Raw genomic sequence first — 18811 nt, 5'->3', positions numbered from 1 at the left:
GTCTCTTGTGTCTCAGCTTTATTTCGTCTCCAGTTTGCCTCAGAAATAAGTTTTCAACCACTATAATAATTAATTTGGGTCCATGTCATGTGTTGCAGGTTAAGAATGCACACTTACAATTGCAATAAGATTGCACGTTGAAAGGCAAATGTAACTTGAATCAGCTAATTTCACCCACGAGTTCCTCAACTAATCATGATTAATATAAGAAGAAGCTGATTAGAGGCCAAATAACTCCCTTTGGAATATTGAGTGTCAATAGGTGGAAATGAGGGAAAAGGTTATATTGTCAGTTTACAGGTCCTATATAGTTAGGGGATGTTTGTTTATCTTAATGTTTGTGAAAGCATGCTTTGTCTCATTTTATTGAATTGTTGTCTCATTATAGGAGCTGTTGGGGCTCAGCCCCTCTTCACGGTGCCAAGGCGTCCAGGATGTGGCACCATGGGAAAACCGATTAAACTGCTGGCCAACTGCTTCCAAGTAGATATCCCAAAGATTGACGTCTACCTCTATGAGGTAGATATTAAACCAGATAAATGTCCTCGCAGGGTTAACAGGTGCGTATAGAGAAGAGGATAATTCTTGAGAGAAGAATAAGGTGCATTTGAGTGCAGTGTAAATTGTAAAACCACATTTAACTTGGCATATCAAGGTGAACAAAGGTCACTATGTCATTTAGGAGCATGTTTTGGTCATTTGTATTCGAACAACAAAGTCTGAAATGGACAGTCACCATTAACAAACAATATTTCTGCCATTGAGTAATGAACTGAGAAATAAATGACTTGATCCGGAAGAGGTTTACTCGAAAATACCTGGAAAGAGCAGGTTGTCTTATGGCGAAAGGTTGAATAGACTAGGCTTGTACCTAATACAGTTGAGAAGAATTAGTGGAGACAAATTGAAACATAAGATCCTGAGTAGTGTTGACAAGATGAATATGTTCCACTGGTGGAAGAAATAAATGTTTTGTAGATAGAGTGTCAATCAAGTAAATTACAATTAATATGCAAAGTACTTGTGCTATAACATCAGGATAAGCACTCAACTAAGAAAACCAAGCCCAAAGCATTATCTAACTATCTAATTAAATATACCAACTTGTGCTAATGACAATAAATAACTCCATAAGCAAAAAACAGCTACCTACATGTTAACTAGCTCTTTAAAAAAACTAATCATATAAATGCATGTATATCATTGGGGTTATCAAGCGGGCACCTCCCTTCACTGGTGTTTCATTGAGAGGCCCACGACACCTCAGGAAGGTTCAATAGTTGGTTCTGGGGTCCCAGAACAACCTCCCTCAATACCTGCTCTCACCATCTATTCTACCAGCATCCACTAAATAAAGGAAGCTGCAGCTAATTAGCTCACCTAACAAGAGAAGAGACATTTATTGTCACATGCACCAATTGGTACAGTGAAATTTGGGGTCACCATACAGCCATACGAATAAAAAAAGAACAAAACACAATAGTATTTTAACATAAACATCCCCTGCACAGCAGAATCAAAGTTTCCTACTGTGAGAGAAGGCCCAAAGTTCAGTCATATGAATGCTAAACACCTGCATCCTATCTCCAACTTATCCTCGCCCATCATTAAATTGCAACATCACAAATATCACCCTTGCATAAAACCGGGATACTCTTACACAGACTACAATTACAAAGAAATACACATACTGCATGTCATACGTTTTCTTTCTGCCCCCAACTGACACTTTCTTCTCCACCAAATCCACCGACTGCTTTGCTCTGCTGCCTCTGATATCTTATTACAGCCTGACGTAAACTCTGTCCACAAATTCCTAGCTCTCCAAATAGCGGCATGGTCGATCTTGCTATGAAACCTCTGCAACCCATTTCTACCAGATGTGCTCTTGCTCTCCATCCTCGCTGCACAACCTCTGCTGCCAAGTTTACATATCAAAGCCTTTTCCTTTCATAAGCCTCATCCACCAAGTTCTCTCAAGGCACTGTCAGTTCTATATCGGGCCTCAAACTAGTACTATTATTACCTACAAAAAAACAAGCTTTCCTCCCAAATCTACCAGCATCTCCCAATCATTGGCTCCCCGTAACTGGCCTGACTCATACCAGTCTGAAAACTTCCCTCCTCTACCTTTCTCTCCCTTGCGGACAAAACAAATCGCTACACTCTCAGTCCTGATTCACTTGTGCTCTCCTCCTCTCAATCACTGCAGCTATGCACTTCAAGACCTGGTTATGCCACCAAATATACCGACCCTGAGAAAGACTAGTTCTACATCCTGATACACTATGACTAAACGTTGCCACATAAGGGACACGCCAGGTCCCCACGTATCCATTATTTGAGGTTCTGCGGTAATGGCAGCACATCATACTGTACAATAGCCCTTGTAAGGAAACTTATGCGCCCCGCTGCCATGCACCACAGGTTCCTCCAGCTAAAACTCTTCTTTTCTACATTTTCCCAGTTCATCCACTGTCCCTGGTTAACCTGAGCTACTGCCCTTACACATCTCACTGCTTCCTCCTGACAACGTACATGCTCTACAACCAATTTCCTCCTCTCTGTTGGACCTGCTTTACTCCACATTGGTTTCCCTGTGCCTCCTTTAGTCTTGCTGCACCCTACCAGCAATGTCTATGCCTCAGAGCTGCTTGTGCTTCTTCTACTGACTGCTTTGAATTCCACTTCCTCCCTCTAGTTACACTTGGCACCAGATTACTAACTAAGGTATCCTTGCTCCCTGAAAATTGCAACTTTAACCTCACCTTAGCACACTTAAACTATTCTGTTAGGCTAGACAATGGTAAATGGAGAATACCTTTCCCATATAAAGCCACATTACTAAAACACCATGATTACTTTGTCCTGGTTGGTATTGAGCTTTGAGCATTGTTGGAGCTTCATCCATACAGGTAAGTGGTATATTCCATCAAAGGCTTTTCACAATCCTTTTACCATCTCTCGAAGCTAAACTTGAATCACTGGCCAATGGTAACCATAGGAAGTTGATGAGGAATTTGCCAATGGTAATATCCTTGCTTCCTGTCGATGGTTGTAAGGACATGCAAAGTGTGGAGTCTGTTGTAAGCTGAGGTTAGTTTGGTTATTGGGAAAGTAAGGGTGAATACAGATGGTGAAGTCTTTGACAGACTAAGGTTGCTGTATTTGCTTCAACAGCTTGTTGTGGGATATCGTGTATTGGATATATTAGGCAGATGTGTGAGGTTGAATCTCATGACTGGACTATGAAAGGAGCAAAAGTTACAAACAGAAAGTTTTGTTATGAAGCGATTGGTCCTTGTGGTAAGGCAGCAGAAACATGAATGAAAAAGAAGATAGTATACTTTATGTGTATCACTTTTTACCTGCTGAAGCATAATCCCTTTTGTAATAGCGATCATGAAGCCGTTTCTGGGATAGAGTGGGACGTGATCACTTGTTTGATCAAAGAGTAGGTTGCAAGATTGCTTTAAGGAACAAAAGTATTTGGAGGTGATACTTTGGAATTTATCCAGTTGTCCGTAGGATTGAGGAACAAAGAAAATTTGGTATGAGTCAGAGACCAGAATTGGTAAACTTGGTTTACTCAAGTCCGTAATCTCAGACATTGGCCTAAATTGTTAGCACTTCTTCTTTCCACAGATGCCGTCTGTCATACTATTTCCAGGATTTTCTGTTTTTATTACAGAGCTTGATAATTTCATTTTGTGGATATTAATACGCATTGATATTTTCATTTACAAAAGCCAAAATGGAAACATCTTAAATGTTAAATATTTGAGAATTTTTACTTCAATTGAAGTTCTGTTTACCAATATTGGCATTCTGCGCTTGTTCCAGACATGATTATCTACTTGTCCTCAAACATTTGTATGTATGTTATGATTAAAATCTAATTTTTGTCCTGTTCTGCATATGTACTGTGGTATAACATGTAGATCTACATATTTCCATTTGTATGATGGGATGAAGTATAATCAAAATATATATTTTCAGAAAATGTCATGTAAGCTATTGTTACCATAAAATATGTAACTCTTTGTGCCCCCATTTAAATATAAAGTCCAATTATCTTGCAGTACTTTAGAACATTAATAGGAACAAGAGTGCATCGTAGGCTCCTCACAAGTACTTCCCCCATTCGTGGCTGAAATATGGAATATAGATTGGGTTTACCAAGAAATGTAGCTTTTAGGCTTTCACAAAACATTTCATAAAACCAATGCATCATAGTTCAGAAGAATAAACCCACACAGACTGGGGGGGGGGGGGGGGGGACCATATTGTAACAGGTATCATTAGATCAGTCTTTCCAAGTGAGGCAGAGGTTCACCTGCACCTCCTCCAACCTCATCTACTGCATCCGCTGTTCTAAGTGTTAACTTCTCTACATCGGCGAGACCAAGCGCAGGCTCGGCGATCGCTTCGCTGAACACCTCCGATCAGTCCATGATCGCCTGGTTGCTCAGCACTTCAACTCCCCCTCCCATTCCCAATCTGACCTTTCTGTTATGGGCCTCCTCCATTGTCCGAGTGAGGCCCAGCGCTAATTGGAGGAACAGCACCTCATATTTCGCTTGGGTAGTTTACACCCCAGCGGTGTGAACATTGACTTTGCTAACCTGAGGTAACCCTTGGTTTCTCTCTCCATCCCCTCCCCCTTCCCAGTTTTCCCGCAAGTCGCCTCCTACTTTCTCTCTCCCCCCCCCCCCCCCCCCCCCAACATCAGTCTGAAGCAGTGTCTCGACCCAAAATGTCGCCTATTCCTTCTCTCCATAGATGCTGCCTCACCTGCTGAGTTTCTCCAGCATTTTTTGTCGACCTTCATTTGATTAATAATAGATTAATAATCAACTACCATCTCATGAAGGTGTTACTGTGGTTGCCCAAGGCAAAAAAAAAATCAGTCTAATTAATTTTAATCTTTAAACTTGTGCTTCCATCGCACTACTGATGGTCTTTATATATGATTAAGATTACAGAGGGTCACTGTGGACGTCCATATCAGTGTAACTTGGTCCTTTCAGATTCATGGTTGCAATGGAAGATGATAAAAAATGTTAATTATTAATTGGTTTTATTGTCAATCAGTTGAATTTTGATGCTTGAGGTCAACTTACAAGTCGTTCTGTGTTATTGTAGGGAAGTGGTTGACTCTATGGTTCAGCATTTTAAAGTTCAAATATTTGGAGAAAGAAGACCTGTCTATGATGGGAAAAAGAGTCTCTATACTGCTGATCCCATTCCAGTCAGCACCACGGGGGTAAGGGCTGCTTTCATTTATTTAATTAAAAAAATGTTCAGAACATCAAGCCATGGTATAGTTAAGAAAATATCAGAGATTGAGCTAAAATCCCGTTTATATGTATTATTAATGGACACGTCTTGAGTCGATGCTTATTAAATCCAACATCTGCAGTTACTTGCTTATTTTACTGATGATTTTGATTGTGTATGAGGACCGTCTTGACCGCTTTGAGCATTTAATATCAGAATAATTGCTAAGCAGTGCCCTTTGCATCAATTAATTCTAAGAAATCGTTCCATGAAGAGAACACGAATAAAGGAAATGGCCCTTCAGCCCACCATTTCTGCACTGATCATGATGCAAATCTATTTAAGAAAGAACTGCAGATGCTGGAAAAATCGAAGGTAGACAAAAAAGCTGGAGAAACTCAGCGAATGAGGCAGCATCTATGGAGCGAAGGAATAGACGACAGAAAATGCTGGAGAAACTGAAGAAGGGTCTCGATCCGAAACGTCGCCTATTCCTTCACTCCACAGATGCTGCCTCACCCGCTGAGCTTCTCCAGCTTTTTTGTCTACCTGTGATGCAAATCTAACTAATTCTTTCTTCCTGCACATAGGACCCTTTCCCTCTATCCCCTGCCTATTCACGTGTATGAATGCTTCTTAAACTATGCTATTGTATCTGCTTCCAATATCACCGTTGGCAGTGCATACCAGGCACCTACCACTCTCCCTTGTGGTTAAATATAGCTTGCCTGCACATCTCCTCTAAACGTTTTATAATTTCACCTTATGATCTCTTGTATTTGCCATTTCCAGCCTGGGGAAAAGACACTGACTACCTATCCTACCTATGTGTCTGCCGGTTTTTCTGTCTACAAACTTATTAATCAGACCACCTACATTTTCATCCAAATCATTTATACGTATAACAAACAACCGATCCTTGCTGAACACCACTGATCACAGACCTCAAGGCAGAAAAATGTCTCTCCTCAGTTGTCTATGATCAAGCCAATTTTATATCTAATTTACCAACTCGTCATGGATGGTACGTGACTTAATCATTTAGACCAGTGTATCAGGAGTTATTTTATCAAATGCTGTGTTAAAGTCCAAGTAGTCAACATACACCACCCAACCCTCCTAAATAATCTATATCAGCTCAAATAACCTCAAACAATTTTGTGAGAGGAAATCCCCACATAAGTCATGCTGATTGTTATATAGTCCATACTGTTCCAAATGTGAGTAAATCCTGTTCTTAACAATCTTGTCCAATAATTTCCCAATCACTGATATGAGGCACACTGGCCTATCAATTCCTGGATTATCCTTGTAGACTTAAAAAAAAAACAAAAAAAAACAATATTAGCTAATTTCCAGTTTTCTGGAACTGCTCCTGGCTAAAGAGGATACAAAAATCTGTCAAGTCTCTGCCCTTATCCTTCATCAGAATCCTCAAATAGATCTCATCAGGCCCTGGGGACAACCACCTTAATGTTTTTCAAGAGACTCAACATCTGCTCTCTCTTAATATCAACATGCCCTTGAATATGAGCATACTCCTCCCCGATCTCGCCATCATTCATGTCCTTCTCTTTCATAAATACTAATACAAACGTAAGGAGTTGTTGCCCGCTTCCACTAGCTCCATGCATAAATTCCCTCATTTGTCCTTTGCAGCGGCAGCCCACAGCCAGCGCAGAGAAGAAGCACCAACTCCAGCTCAACTCTGCCTGTCCCACTGGGCCAACCGACAGCCCTGGCCCGGAGCAGTAGAGTTAGCGCTTCTTCTCCGTGCTGATTTCAAGCCAGGGCCGCCACTACAACGGGCCGGCGCCCTGCCAGCACAGGGCCGCCGGTTAACCCGGCAGGACAGGCAGAGCCAAGCCGGAGCGAGCGCCCCCTCTCCGCGCCGGCTGCAAGTCTGGGCCACCAGTGCAATGGGCAAGCGCCCCGCCAGTCCAGGGCCACCCCACCCATTTCCGACCGCCCCTGGACTGGGGCGGGACACCTGGGAGGGGATGGGGACGGCCCAGCAGCAACTCTGCAGCGCCAGAGACCCGGGTCCGACCCCGACCACAATCAAAATGCAGGTCTGCACACATTCAGCAACATAGTTGCCGAGAATGTTTATCGTGAATAACCCCTGACAAATCTCATGATTCCTTGCGTTTTTCAGAATACCGAACTCGCTTATTGACCTGCCCTTTCCCTAGCTGCTCTCTTGCTTCCAATATTCATATAAACTGTTTTAGGATTGTCTTTAATCCTACTTATCAACACCATTTCATGGCCATTTTAGCCCTCCAAATTCCTTGTGTAGATATAGATATGCCATTTATTGTCACTATACATGTACAGTGAAACTGAAAGCTGCTCGTACTCAGTGCATACATACAATTTTACACAAAAAACAAGAAACAGAAAAACAAAACAGAAGGGAGATGGGGGGGGGGGGGGAATAGGTGCACAAATTCTACGGCACTACATACATATATACATATATACAGATGGAAGTCCGTGTTGGGCGGTGTAGTCAGTGCATGTGTGGATTTGAATTTATGGTAGATATAATTCTCGGGAAGCAGCTATTCCTGAGTCTGTTTGTCCTGGATTTGATGCACCTATAGCGCCTTCCAGAGGGCAGCTGGTCGAACAGTCCAAACGCAGGATGGGAGCTGTCTTTGGTGATCTTCTTTGCCCTGCTAAGGCAGCGGGAGGTGTAGATGTCCATCAGGGAGGGGAGAGGGCAACCAATGATCCTCTGCGCTGTCCTGGTTACCCTCTGAAGCCTCTCCCTGTCTGCCATGGTGCAGCTGCCATACCATGCTGTAATGCAGTATGTCAGCAGGCTCTCGATGGACGAGCGGTAGAAGGTCAGCAGCAGGTTAGAGACCAGGTTTTGCTTCCTGAGGACCCTCAGGAAGTGCAGCCGCTGCTGAGCCTTCTTGATGACCGCTGTCGTGTTGTCCGTCCAGGAGATGTCAGCCGCGATATGGACTCCGAGAAACCGGAAGGTGTTGACCCTCTCCACACACTCGCCGTTAATGTGTAGGGGGACTAAGTCGGTGCTGTGCCTCCTGAAGTCGACAATGAGCTCTTTTGTTTTCCTGGTGTTCAGAGCCAGATTGTTTTCTGAGCACCAGGTTGTCAACTTCAGGACTTCCTCTCTGTAGGCTGCCTCGTCTCCCTTTGAAATAAGTCCGACCACAGTAGTGTCGTCAGCAAATTTGACGATGCGGTTGTTGTTGTGGGCCGGACTACAGTCGTAGGTGTAGAGACAGTATAAGAGGGGGCTTAGCACACAGCCCTGTGGGGAACCGGTACTCAACCTGCGAGTGGAGGAGAGGTGGGGGCCAAGTCTCACAGTCTGGGGCCGGTTTGTGAGGAAATCCTTAATCCAGGCACATGTGACAGTGGGGAGGCCGAGAGTGTAAATCCTTTCTAGATTTATCTAAGAAAGACCTTGTCCAAATTCAGCTTCGTAGTCAATGCACATTCTTATTCCTGAGCTCTACCCATATGGCCTCGCTATGTGAACCCTCCAAGATAATCTCTTATTGTTGATATAACATTATCTCTTATTGGTAATGCAACTCCCTACCTCTTTTACATTCCTCTCCATTACATCTGAAACACGTAAATCTGGAATGTTGAGCTGCTAGTCCTGCTCTTCAAGTTTCTGCAATGACACCAGCGTCGCAATTCCATGCCCTGATCTAGGCTTCAAATTCATCTGCTTTAACATTTATATTTTTCATTTCGCTTGCAACAATGAAAATAAAACTTTTAAACAAAAATACTGTACGCAGTGGAATATTGTAGATGGCTTGTAACTAAGATTTTTTTTTTTTTTTTAAGGTGGATTTGGAGGTGACGTTACCAGGAGAAGGGAAAGACCGGATTTTCAGGGTCTCAATAAAATTTGTTTCAAGAGTGAGTTGGCACTTGCTACATGAAGTTCTTACAGGACGGAGTATGCCGGAGTTGCTGCCCGGGTTGGATCTGGACAAGCCTCTCAGCACAAATCCTGTCCATGCAGTTGATGTTGTTCTTCGACATCTCCCCTCCATGAAGTGAGTATCCCACCAAAATTCTTTGGCTTTTGATATTGATTTTCTTTTTTGTTTAAACTCCACCAAGCACAGATCAACCCACTTGTTTTATTTGGATTTTCTTCTGCCATCCACCACTGTAAATATCCATACCATACTTGCATCTAAAAAGATAGACAAATGTCTTTGCTGTTCAGTTTCTTTTAGTATTGCTCTGGAACCACTCAATTATATTCTACTGCACATATTACTTGAAAGATTAAAATGGGTAGCAAGAGACATTTTTTACGATAGATTATCAACTCACATCAACTATAAACCTACTGACTCCCACAGTTATCTGGATTTTAGCACCTCATACCCTGCCTCTTGCAAAAACGCCACCCCCTACTCTCAATTTCTCCATTTCCTCTTTATCTGTATCCAAGCTGCTTATGAGTGTTTACCCTGATAACAATCATATCCATTAGTGCATTAATTAACATAGAATTTTTGGTTTGTTTTTGGTAAAATCAGCTGTGTATCGTGCATGATTAAATTGCAATTAAAGTGATCCAAACACAAATGTATCTCTTATTCTTCTTGAGTAAATAGTGACCAGATGGTTTATCTATTCTCCAATAGAAATTGAGCCTTCATGCAGAACAATAAATAAGAGCTCAATTGTACTTGCAGGTTGTCTAATCTCCTGGTCTTTACACACAGGATTGATGTAGTGAGTGACATGAAACAGCACAAAGGTGGTCTAAAGTTTGCAGTAGCCGAATGAAATTTATGGATACCAGAATTCCTGGAAAGGTGTCAAATAAATCAGAACAGGCATTCCCTCTTTGTTTCAAGTATAAAGTCTGTAAATGCTGGGAGTCACCAGTATAACTCCTATCTGGGACCCAGAGAATGTGACCTCATTGTAATTGTCACAACTGGAAATGGAATACCATGGGTCAGAATTTTAGTAGAAGTTTTGTCATTACCGTTGAAACCTATGTGTAAATACGTGCCGTATTTACCGGCAATGAAGACGCAATTTTTTACCTTAAAATAAGGCCTGAAAATTTACCTGCGTGTTGGAGGTCGAAGGTTAGATTGTTAGCCAAGAAAGATAGCCTTGGCTATCTCTCAGTACAGCAACATCAAGAACAATGTTGCTGTTCTGAGGGATAGCCAAGTCTATACCTCATTGATGGCAGCTGATTTAAAAGGACAGTGCTGGGATAAAGTTGCCAGGGATAAAGTTGCTTGGAGGGCAGGAACATTGAAAAGGAGGGGGTCGGGGATCATGCCAGCATCTCACTCAGTAGCTTGGGTGGCTGTGAGTGGAACCGGCTGCCACCTCAGCACCTTCTGCCGACCTGCCCTCCAGCCAGCCACGGTATCCTTCAGCACAGGCGCAACCGGTGGAGGTGGTGGTTGGCGGGTAGCTACTGGGGGTGCATCTTCGACACAGGCGCATCTTCATTGCCGGGAAATACGGTAAGATGTTTATAAGATTCCCAGTTTGAACACCTGTAAAAGCTAATTCTTATGTGGTTAAAATATACTATTGAAGTAAACAATCCTTTCCATTCACCTAAAACTAGGTACTTCAAAGATCTGAAGTTAAAATCAAGTATAGCCATGGAGCAGCAAGAGCTGTGTGCGGAACCAAATAATCTCATGATCTACAGTGCCATCCATAATGTTTGGGACAAGGATCCATCATTTATTTATTTGCCTCTGTACTCCACAATTTGAGATTTGAAATAGAAAAAAATCACATGTGGTTAAAGTGCACATTGGCAGATTATATTAAAGGGTGTTTTTATACATTTTGGTTTCATCATGTAGAAATTACAGCTGTGTTTATATATAGGCCCCCCCATTTCAGGGCACCGTAATGTTTGGGACACATGGCTTCACAGGTGTTTGTAATTGCTCAGGTGTGTTTAAATGCCTCCTTAATGCAGGTATAAGGGAGCTCTCAGCACCTTGTCTTTCCATCACCTTTGGAAACTTTTATTGCTGTTTATCAACATGAGGACCAAAGTTGTGCCAATGAAAGTCAAAGAAGCCATTATGAGACTGAGAAACAAGAATAAAACTGTTAGAGACATCGGCCAAATCTTAGGCTTAACAAAATCAACTGTTTGGAACATCATTAAGAACAAAGAGTGCACTGATGAGCCTACTAATCGCAAGGCCATTGGCGACTGGCAGGCCAAGGAAGAACTCCACAGCTGATGACAGAAGATTTCTCCCTATAATAAAGAAAAATCCCAAAACACCTGTCCGGCAGATCAGAAATACTTTACAGGAGTCTGGTGTGGATTTGTCAGTGACCACTGGCCGCAGAAGACTTCATGAACAAGAAATACAGAGGCAACACTGCAAGATGCAAACCACTGGTTAGCCGCAAAAATAGGATGGCCGGGTTGCAGTTTGCTAATAAGTACTTAAAAGAGCAACCACAATTCTGGAAAAAGGTCCATAAGACAATGATCCCAAACAAACTGCTAAAGCAACAAAGCTAAAAAACGGTTATTTTTGAATAGCCAAGTCAATCACCTGATCTAAACCCAATTGAGCATGCCTTTTATTTGCTGAATAGAAAACTGAAGGGGACTAGCCCTCAAAACAAGCATAAGCTAAAGATTGCTGCAATACAGGCCTGGCAGAGCATCACCAGAGAAGGTACCCAGCAACTGGTGATGTCCATGAATCGTAGACTTCATGCAGTCATTACATGCAAAGAATATGCAACAAAATACTAAACATGACTACTTTCATTTACATGACATTGCTGTGTTCCAAATATTATGGTGCCCTGAAATGGGGGGACTATGTATAAACACTGCTGCACTTTCTACATGGTAAAACCAAAATGCATAAAAATACCCTTAAATAAAATCTGACAATGTGCACTTTAACCACATGTGATTTTTTTTATTACAAATCTCAAATTGTGGAATACAGAGGCAAATAAATAAATGATGGGTCTTTGTCCCAATCATTATGGAGGGCACTGTGATAGCATATCAGAGTGTTGCATTATTATTGGAATTACGTTTTCTTGAAGAAACACCTTTACATAGCCTTGAACTGGTGCAAACAACAGTTTTAACTTTCTTGAAAGCTATCCATTGCATTTGTTAATTCTGTGTTCACCACATAACACAACACAATACTTTCTGTTAATGTACTTTAAACTAGTAAATCTTCTAAGAGCACTTTGAGATTAGTTTAAAATACAAAGCTTAATAATGATAGACCTACTATCTATCAGCTCCAGAGAGACTTGGGTTTGATCCTGACCTGATTTGATTTATGGTAGTTTCCATTTAAATTCCATCCAGATGGAATTTATGGTTTAATATACCAACTCTGAATTTAGGTGAAATGTCAATTCTATTCGTTTTCACTCCATTGAACTAGTGAAGGAAATTGTTTGTTTAATATTCTCACAATCATTCTCTATTTATAATTTTGAGGAGAATCATTTGCCATAATTCGGCTTGCTCTCCTTAATTTCTTAGGCCATTTCTGATATTGGGTCCTAGTTAAAGTATCAGCATATCCTCTCAATATTGAAATGCTGATTTGTTTGTGTTGTTTAACTTGGATCAAATTCAACTTTCACTTGCATATAATACTTTAATTATGGAAGGAAAACTGACTGTGATTTGGCACTGATTGGTAAATTTGAGGTACTGTGATGGTGGTGTGAAAAGGACACCAAAGTATTTTATCCCATTAGATATACAGTGCAACTCAACGTTATTGTCCACGAATGTAATATGACCTCAAGTACCTCTGATCCACAGTGTACCTATACCTGCCCAATCTCATAACACAATGCAACCCATGAATTAAGCAATGTGACCTTGTTGTTGTATTCTAGTTTACTAATATGTATCGCATTTCAATGAAGGGTCCCAATCTTGATCAAATAGGTTGAATGTGTTATCTAAATTAGATGATGGTTTAGACTGAAATCCCCAGACTGATTGCATTTAACGTGTATAGATACTGTATTTAGTGCAACAGTATATATTATTATTTTACTTCTAATTTTGTTTTTGTAGTCAGCATAGATTCAGTAGGATAGTTGTATGACATAAGAAAACATAATCCCTGAGTAGACACAAAATGCTGGAGTAACTCATCGAGTGAGGCACCATATCTGGGGAGAAGGAATGGGTGACGTTTCGGGTCAACCGGAAAGTCGCCCATTCCTTCTCTCCAGAGATGCTGCCTCATCCACTGAGTTACTCCAGCATTTTGTGTCTCCCTTTGATTTCAACCAGCATCTGCAATTCTTTCTTACACATAATCCCTGAGTAACTGGAAATTGACAAATATACTATGCTTAATGTTAATGATTGCAATTGATAAGATGCTACATTAAAGGTTATTGCAGTAATAGTTATCAGCTTATGGTGCAAGTAGTAACATATTGACGTAGATAAAAGATTGGATGGAAAATGCAGTAGGCACGAATGGAATTAAAACAGAAAACGTTGAAAAAACTCAGCAGGCCAGATGTACCTGTAGAGAGTCAGTTAACATCTCGGATGGAAGACACTTCATCACTTCTATTGTGCAAGTGACTGCAGAGTTCTGAGATGTCCGAGACATTAGTCAGGATGAAGCACCCAGTTGTTGGCATGCCATCCGAAAACATTTATTCCTTCCAGCATCACACCATGGCTTTACAAAATGCAATGCAACTATTCATCCAACCTCCTCCGATCGCACTTCCCAAACTTGTCATTTCTACCACCAAGTCATGCAAGGGTAGCAGATCTTGGAAACACCATTCCCTGCACACTTAGAGTTACACTGAATATTCAATGGAAAATATATTGCCATTTATTCATTGTCACTAGGTCTATACATACTGGAACTCGCTGCCCAACACCATTATGAGTACAAAAAACATTGAGGGTACTTTTATCAGAGGCTGAAGATGTCTTATTACACTTCGACGATCATGAGGGATAATTGATGCCCTTGCCAGCAACTCCCATATCCCTAAGAATGAATTAAAAGCAAAACTTACAATCCATCCACCAATAATAAAAAATAAGTGCGGCGCAGTGTGAGAGTGTCACAATTCTAACGTTGCTTCCTTGCTGATTATCTGATTAATTAAATATGTAGTTAAGTGTAAATCTTATACCCTTGTTGTCCGTCATAGACTCCATAAAGTCATGATATAACTCCACGCATGACAAAATGTCTGTCCACCCCAGGTGAAGCTACTAATCAAAATCTGTAGTCCAGTGCTGTGCATTCCAAGAATTGGAATTGAATCAGTTGGTTTATTTCATTGATTCGTGCTAAAAATATTGAAATTATCTGCAAGCCGCACCCTAACTGGTGTATCGGATACTGTCCGTTCTAAAACTATGTAACTCTTTACCTTGATCCAATATAGAAATTCTAACATTATTTAGCTATTGTATCAGTTTTCAAAAAGCCACCAGCAATAGTTGATAATAACTTTGCTCTTAGATTGAGATTAACAATAAAGGAACTGGTAGATAATCTATCCAAGATAGACGATTTTGTCATAATCTAATTTCTTCTAATTGTTGCAAGATGCTTCCTATCGAGTTTTGAAATGCCATTCAAAGTACATCAAGAACAAAGCACATTCCACAAGCATAGAGTGGGTGATCAGTTAATCTGCGTCTGTGGATTGAGCTGGGAACGTACGTTAGTACATTGGGAACATTCTCAGAGCTCTTCAGAATAATTCCGAAGAACTTTATTCTACTCCGTGAAGTCCATCTCCCATTGTTTTGACCATACTAATTATCCTTGTCCGTTTATAATTTCCAATAACTTCCATACAATTGATGTTTAACCAACACTTAAGTAGCTGCCTAGCTTCTCCACCATCCTATAATAACTGATCCTGTGGACACAAAATTGGCTCCAAATCCTTATGGATAAATCAATTTTGATGATAATCCATAAAATAAAAACAGAAATTGCCTGGCTTGCAAGAAATTCAACACGTTTAGATCAGACCTTTGAAATAAGCCAACTAATTCAAATTCCACTTCTAGAAATTCACCATACTGGAGTGCAGATAAGTAGCTTCACTTAATGATGTGCAATTTGCAGTTTTCTGTTGAAAGGGTGCAATTCCTGAATATAGAATACTTTGGAATTGTGTGTGGCATATGTGCAATTTTTCAGTATATTGCTGTTAATATTTCAGAAAGTAATTGAACTCTTGAGATTTCTTGATCTTGTGCCCCATTATTTACATTGAATCTACTTTACTCCACTTGAAATTTAAGCTTTAAGTTGGTATTTTATCCACGCCTTCCTACAAAATGAAACTTTCATTTAGTCATTTTTTCCAGAACTAAGATGCTGGGAATCGATTTTATCCACTGGAGCCTTCACGGGTGCAGCAGCAATGAAACGAAAACTTGTCATTTCGGGTCTGAAGAAGGGTTTCGGCCCGAAACGTTGCCTAATGATGCTGCTGCGTGTTTCTCTTTCATTTTTTTGATACATTTTAACACTTTTGTCAATTCCTTAATCAAAGCATGGTTTTGATACATTTTAACACTTTTTCTCAAAGCATGTGTTTATGGTTCTAAATTTATTCCATGTTTTGATATTTATTGTAGCTTATTTTTGCTAGATTTTTGGTGTTTGACTTTCGTACTATTTTTATATCTATACATGACTAAAACTGATCTTGTGCACTTCCAGTTTGCATGTTTTTTCTATTTTGCGCAATAATGGTACACGATAGCACTGTGATTTTTCGCCACCTTATTCACCATTCTCTTGTGCTCATGTGCAACAAGTTTTGTTCCGATCAATGGTTTATTTCAAAAGTTATTAAGGTTTAAAAATCTTTAAAACCGGGCATGCACGGATTGGTCTCCTCTCCTGTCAGCCGCCGCCGCCACGTAGATTGGTCTCCTCTCCTTTCAGTCACCTGGGATGGCGACGCCCCTTCCTGAGCTGCTGCGGCCCCTCCCGCCTCACTCAAGAACTCCTCTCTCCACTCCTCACAGTAACTTGTTTACCGTCTCCCCCACCACCGGCAGCAGCCGTGGGGGGTGGGGGTGTTCAGTGGAGGTCCTAGTCCCATCTCTCTCCCTCACTCACTCCTCTCCCCCGCCCGCCCTCTGCAGTAATAGCGGTTCCGTTAACCCGTCCCCACGGATGCGCGGAGTTTGAGTCACACGCACGTAAGCACACACACACACACACACACACACACACACACACACACACACACACACACACACACACACACACACACACAATGCAAACTGGTCCAATCATCAAGTCAACGGGATCTAAACCACAGCAAACAATGAATGACCTATGGAGGAAGGAAGTGCAGGTGCTGCTTTTTATGGATGGAGGGAGAGACTGAGGGTAGGGGAAGAGAGGGAGGAAGAGGTGAGGGAGGGATTGGGGGAGGGGAGGAGGAGAGGGGAAAGATCCTGGTGAGGGGGGAGAGGACAAAAGGGGGGGGTGGTGAGGGGAGGAGGGGGGGGGGAGGGGGGGTAGGAGAGGAGGGTAGTGGGGGAGGTCAGGAGGGATAGTGGGGGGGGTCAGGGAGGTGAGGCGTGGGGGGGATAGGGGAGGTGAGGCGTGGGGGATAGAGGGATAGGAGGGGGGTAGAGAGGAATTGCGAAGGGGAGGAGGAGGAGAAGGGAAAGAAGAGGGAGGGTGAAGAGGAGAGGGAGGAAACGGATGAGGGGAAATGTGCCAAGCCTGCGCAGTTGGGGACTATGCATGAGTGGTTGAATATTGCGTTGGAATGGGTTGTGTTGGGGGAACGGGTGAGTGGTGGAATATTGTGTTGGGAGAGACCCAATGGGTCTGCATTTAGTCTAGTAAACTATTAAAAGTCTCAACTTGTCTGTCTGTGATCTCAAGGAAGTACGCCTATACGGTACACAACAGCGGAAAATGTTATGCACCACTTTACTCAGCTTTTTTTCGTGTTTGTTCCTATAAAGTTTTGTTTAGATTGATCTTATATTTCACAAGAAATTTTACATTTTTTAACTTAGTCAAGACTTTACAACAAATTTCACAATACTATATCTTCAACTAGGTCTGAAGAAGGGTTTCGGCCGAAACGTTGCCTATTTCCTTCGCTTCATAGATGCTGCTGCACCCGCTGAGTTTCTCCAGCTTTTTTGTGTACTATATCTTCAACTATGACTTCACAATGATACATTGTTGCATTCTAGGCACAGTCAGTCACTATGCAGCTATATCTTCATCTATGACTTCACATTGATACATTGTTGCAATCTCGGCAGTCAGTCCTTCCAGCACTAGAAAGTGTAATTGCAAGCTAACCCCCTCTCTTTACCCCTGCCCCTCTGTCTCTCTCTCCCTGTCTAATCTCTCCTCCTCTCCTGTCCTCCCCTTCTCTCCCCTCTCCTCTCCCCCTTCTCTCCACCCTCTCTCTCTCTCTTCCCACTTTCTCTCTCACCTGTCCCCTCTCTCTCTGTCCCCTCTCCACTCTCCTCCTCTTCCCTCTCTCCCCCCCCTCTCCTCCCCTTCCTGCTCTCTCCCCCTCAATAGCGCGTCAAAGTCGCCCTCTCTGCCTCAGTATATATATATTTTTTAAATCAAAAATATGGGGAACAGGTGAGTGGTGGAATATTGCTTTGGGGGACCAGGCCTCCCGTGGGGGCTTTGGGTGAGTGGTGGAATATTGCGCTGGGAGAGCAGGCCTCCCGTGTGACAGGGGCCCAACGGGTCCCACTTGGTCTAGTATCTTTATAGAGCTTTCCCTTTAAGTCGATATCTCTCGTGATGCCATGTGCTTGTTTTCATTTTTACTGATTAGAAATGGTGTATATGATCCTTGACACCAGACTTTAATTTATGTTCTCTGTATTGTTACAGGTACACCCCTGTTGGCCGTTCTTTCTTCTCTGCCCCCGAAGGGTATGACCATCCATTGGGTGGGGGTAGAGAAGTCTGGTTTGGTTTCCATCAGTCCGTCAGACCAGCCATGTGGAAAATGATGCTGAACATAGATGGTGAGTCGTGATTTATTTATATTAGGTTTAATTTTTTTAGGTGTAGACTAATCTTACACCTTTTACCACTGGTGTTGGTTTGATTTATCAAGCAAAATAGTTAAGGGATATTGCATTATAGTTCTGACAGACGGGACTAAAGATCATCTGAGAAATTAGAAATTGTGTATTTTTAGAATAGGCCTCAAAGAATTTATGGGAGATGAAAGATTGTTTCATTTTTACATTAATCACTTACAAAAAACACACACCTGGAGGAAGTCAGTGATTCAGGCAGCATTTGTGGAGGGCATAGACACATGACATTTGAAGCCAGGGCCCTTCTTCAGACTGAGTCTCGACCCGAAGAACGGTCTCGACCCGAAACATAATCTGTCCATTTACTTCCACTGACCTGCTGAGTTTCTCCAGTCTTTTGATTTTGCTCAAGATTGCCAGCAACCTGCAGTTTCTTGTGTCCACATTAATTAA

The 18811-nt window shown here is 41.9% G+C and overlaps 1 protein-coding gene across 1 annotated transcript in view; it reads left to right on the top strand.

The window, feature by feature from the left end:
• The window catches only part of LOC129709722 (protein argonaute-3), a 112453-nt gene that overhangs the window by 37033 nt on the left and 56609 nt on the right, over positions 1–18811 (top strand). The window contains exons 2-5 of the mRNA XM_055656255.1: positions 389–560; positions 5146–5266; positions 9121–9335; positions 18204–18340. Of these exons, the coding sequence (XP_055512230.1) occupies positions 389–560; positions 5146–5266; positions 9121–9335; positions 18204–18340 (645 nt within the window). The remainder of the gene's footprint in view (positions 1–388; positions 561–5145; positions 5267–9120; positions 9336–18203; positions 18341–18811) is intronic.

This window comes from Leucoraja erinacea, chromosome 26 (genome assembly GCF_028641065.1).
Source record: "Leucoraja erinacea ecotype New England chromosome 26, Leri_hhj_1, whole genome shotgun sequence".
Taxonomy (NCBI): Eukaryota; Metazoa; Chordata; class Chondrichthyes; order Rajiformes; family Rajidae; genus Leucoraja; species Leucoraja erinaceus.
Note: the sequence above shows the minus strand (reverse complement) of the source record. Positions and strands in the feature narration are given on the sequence as shown.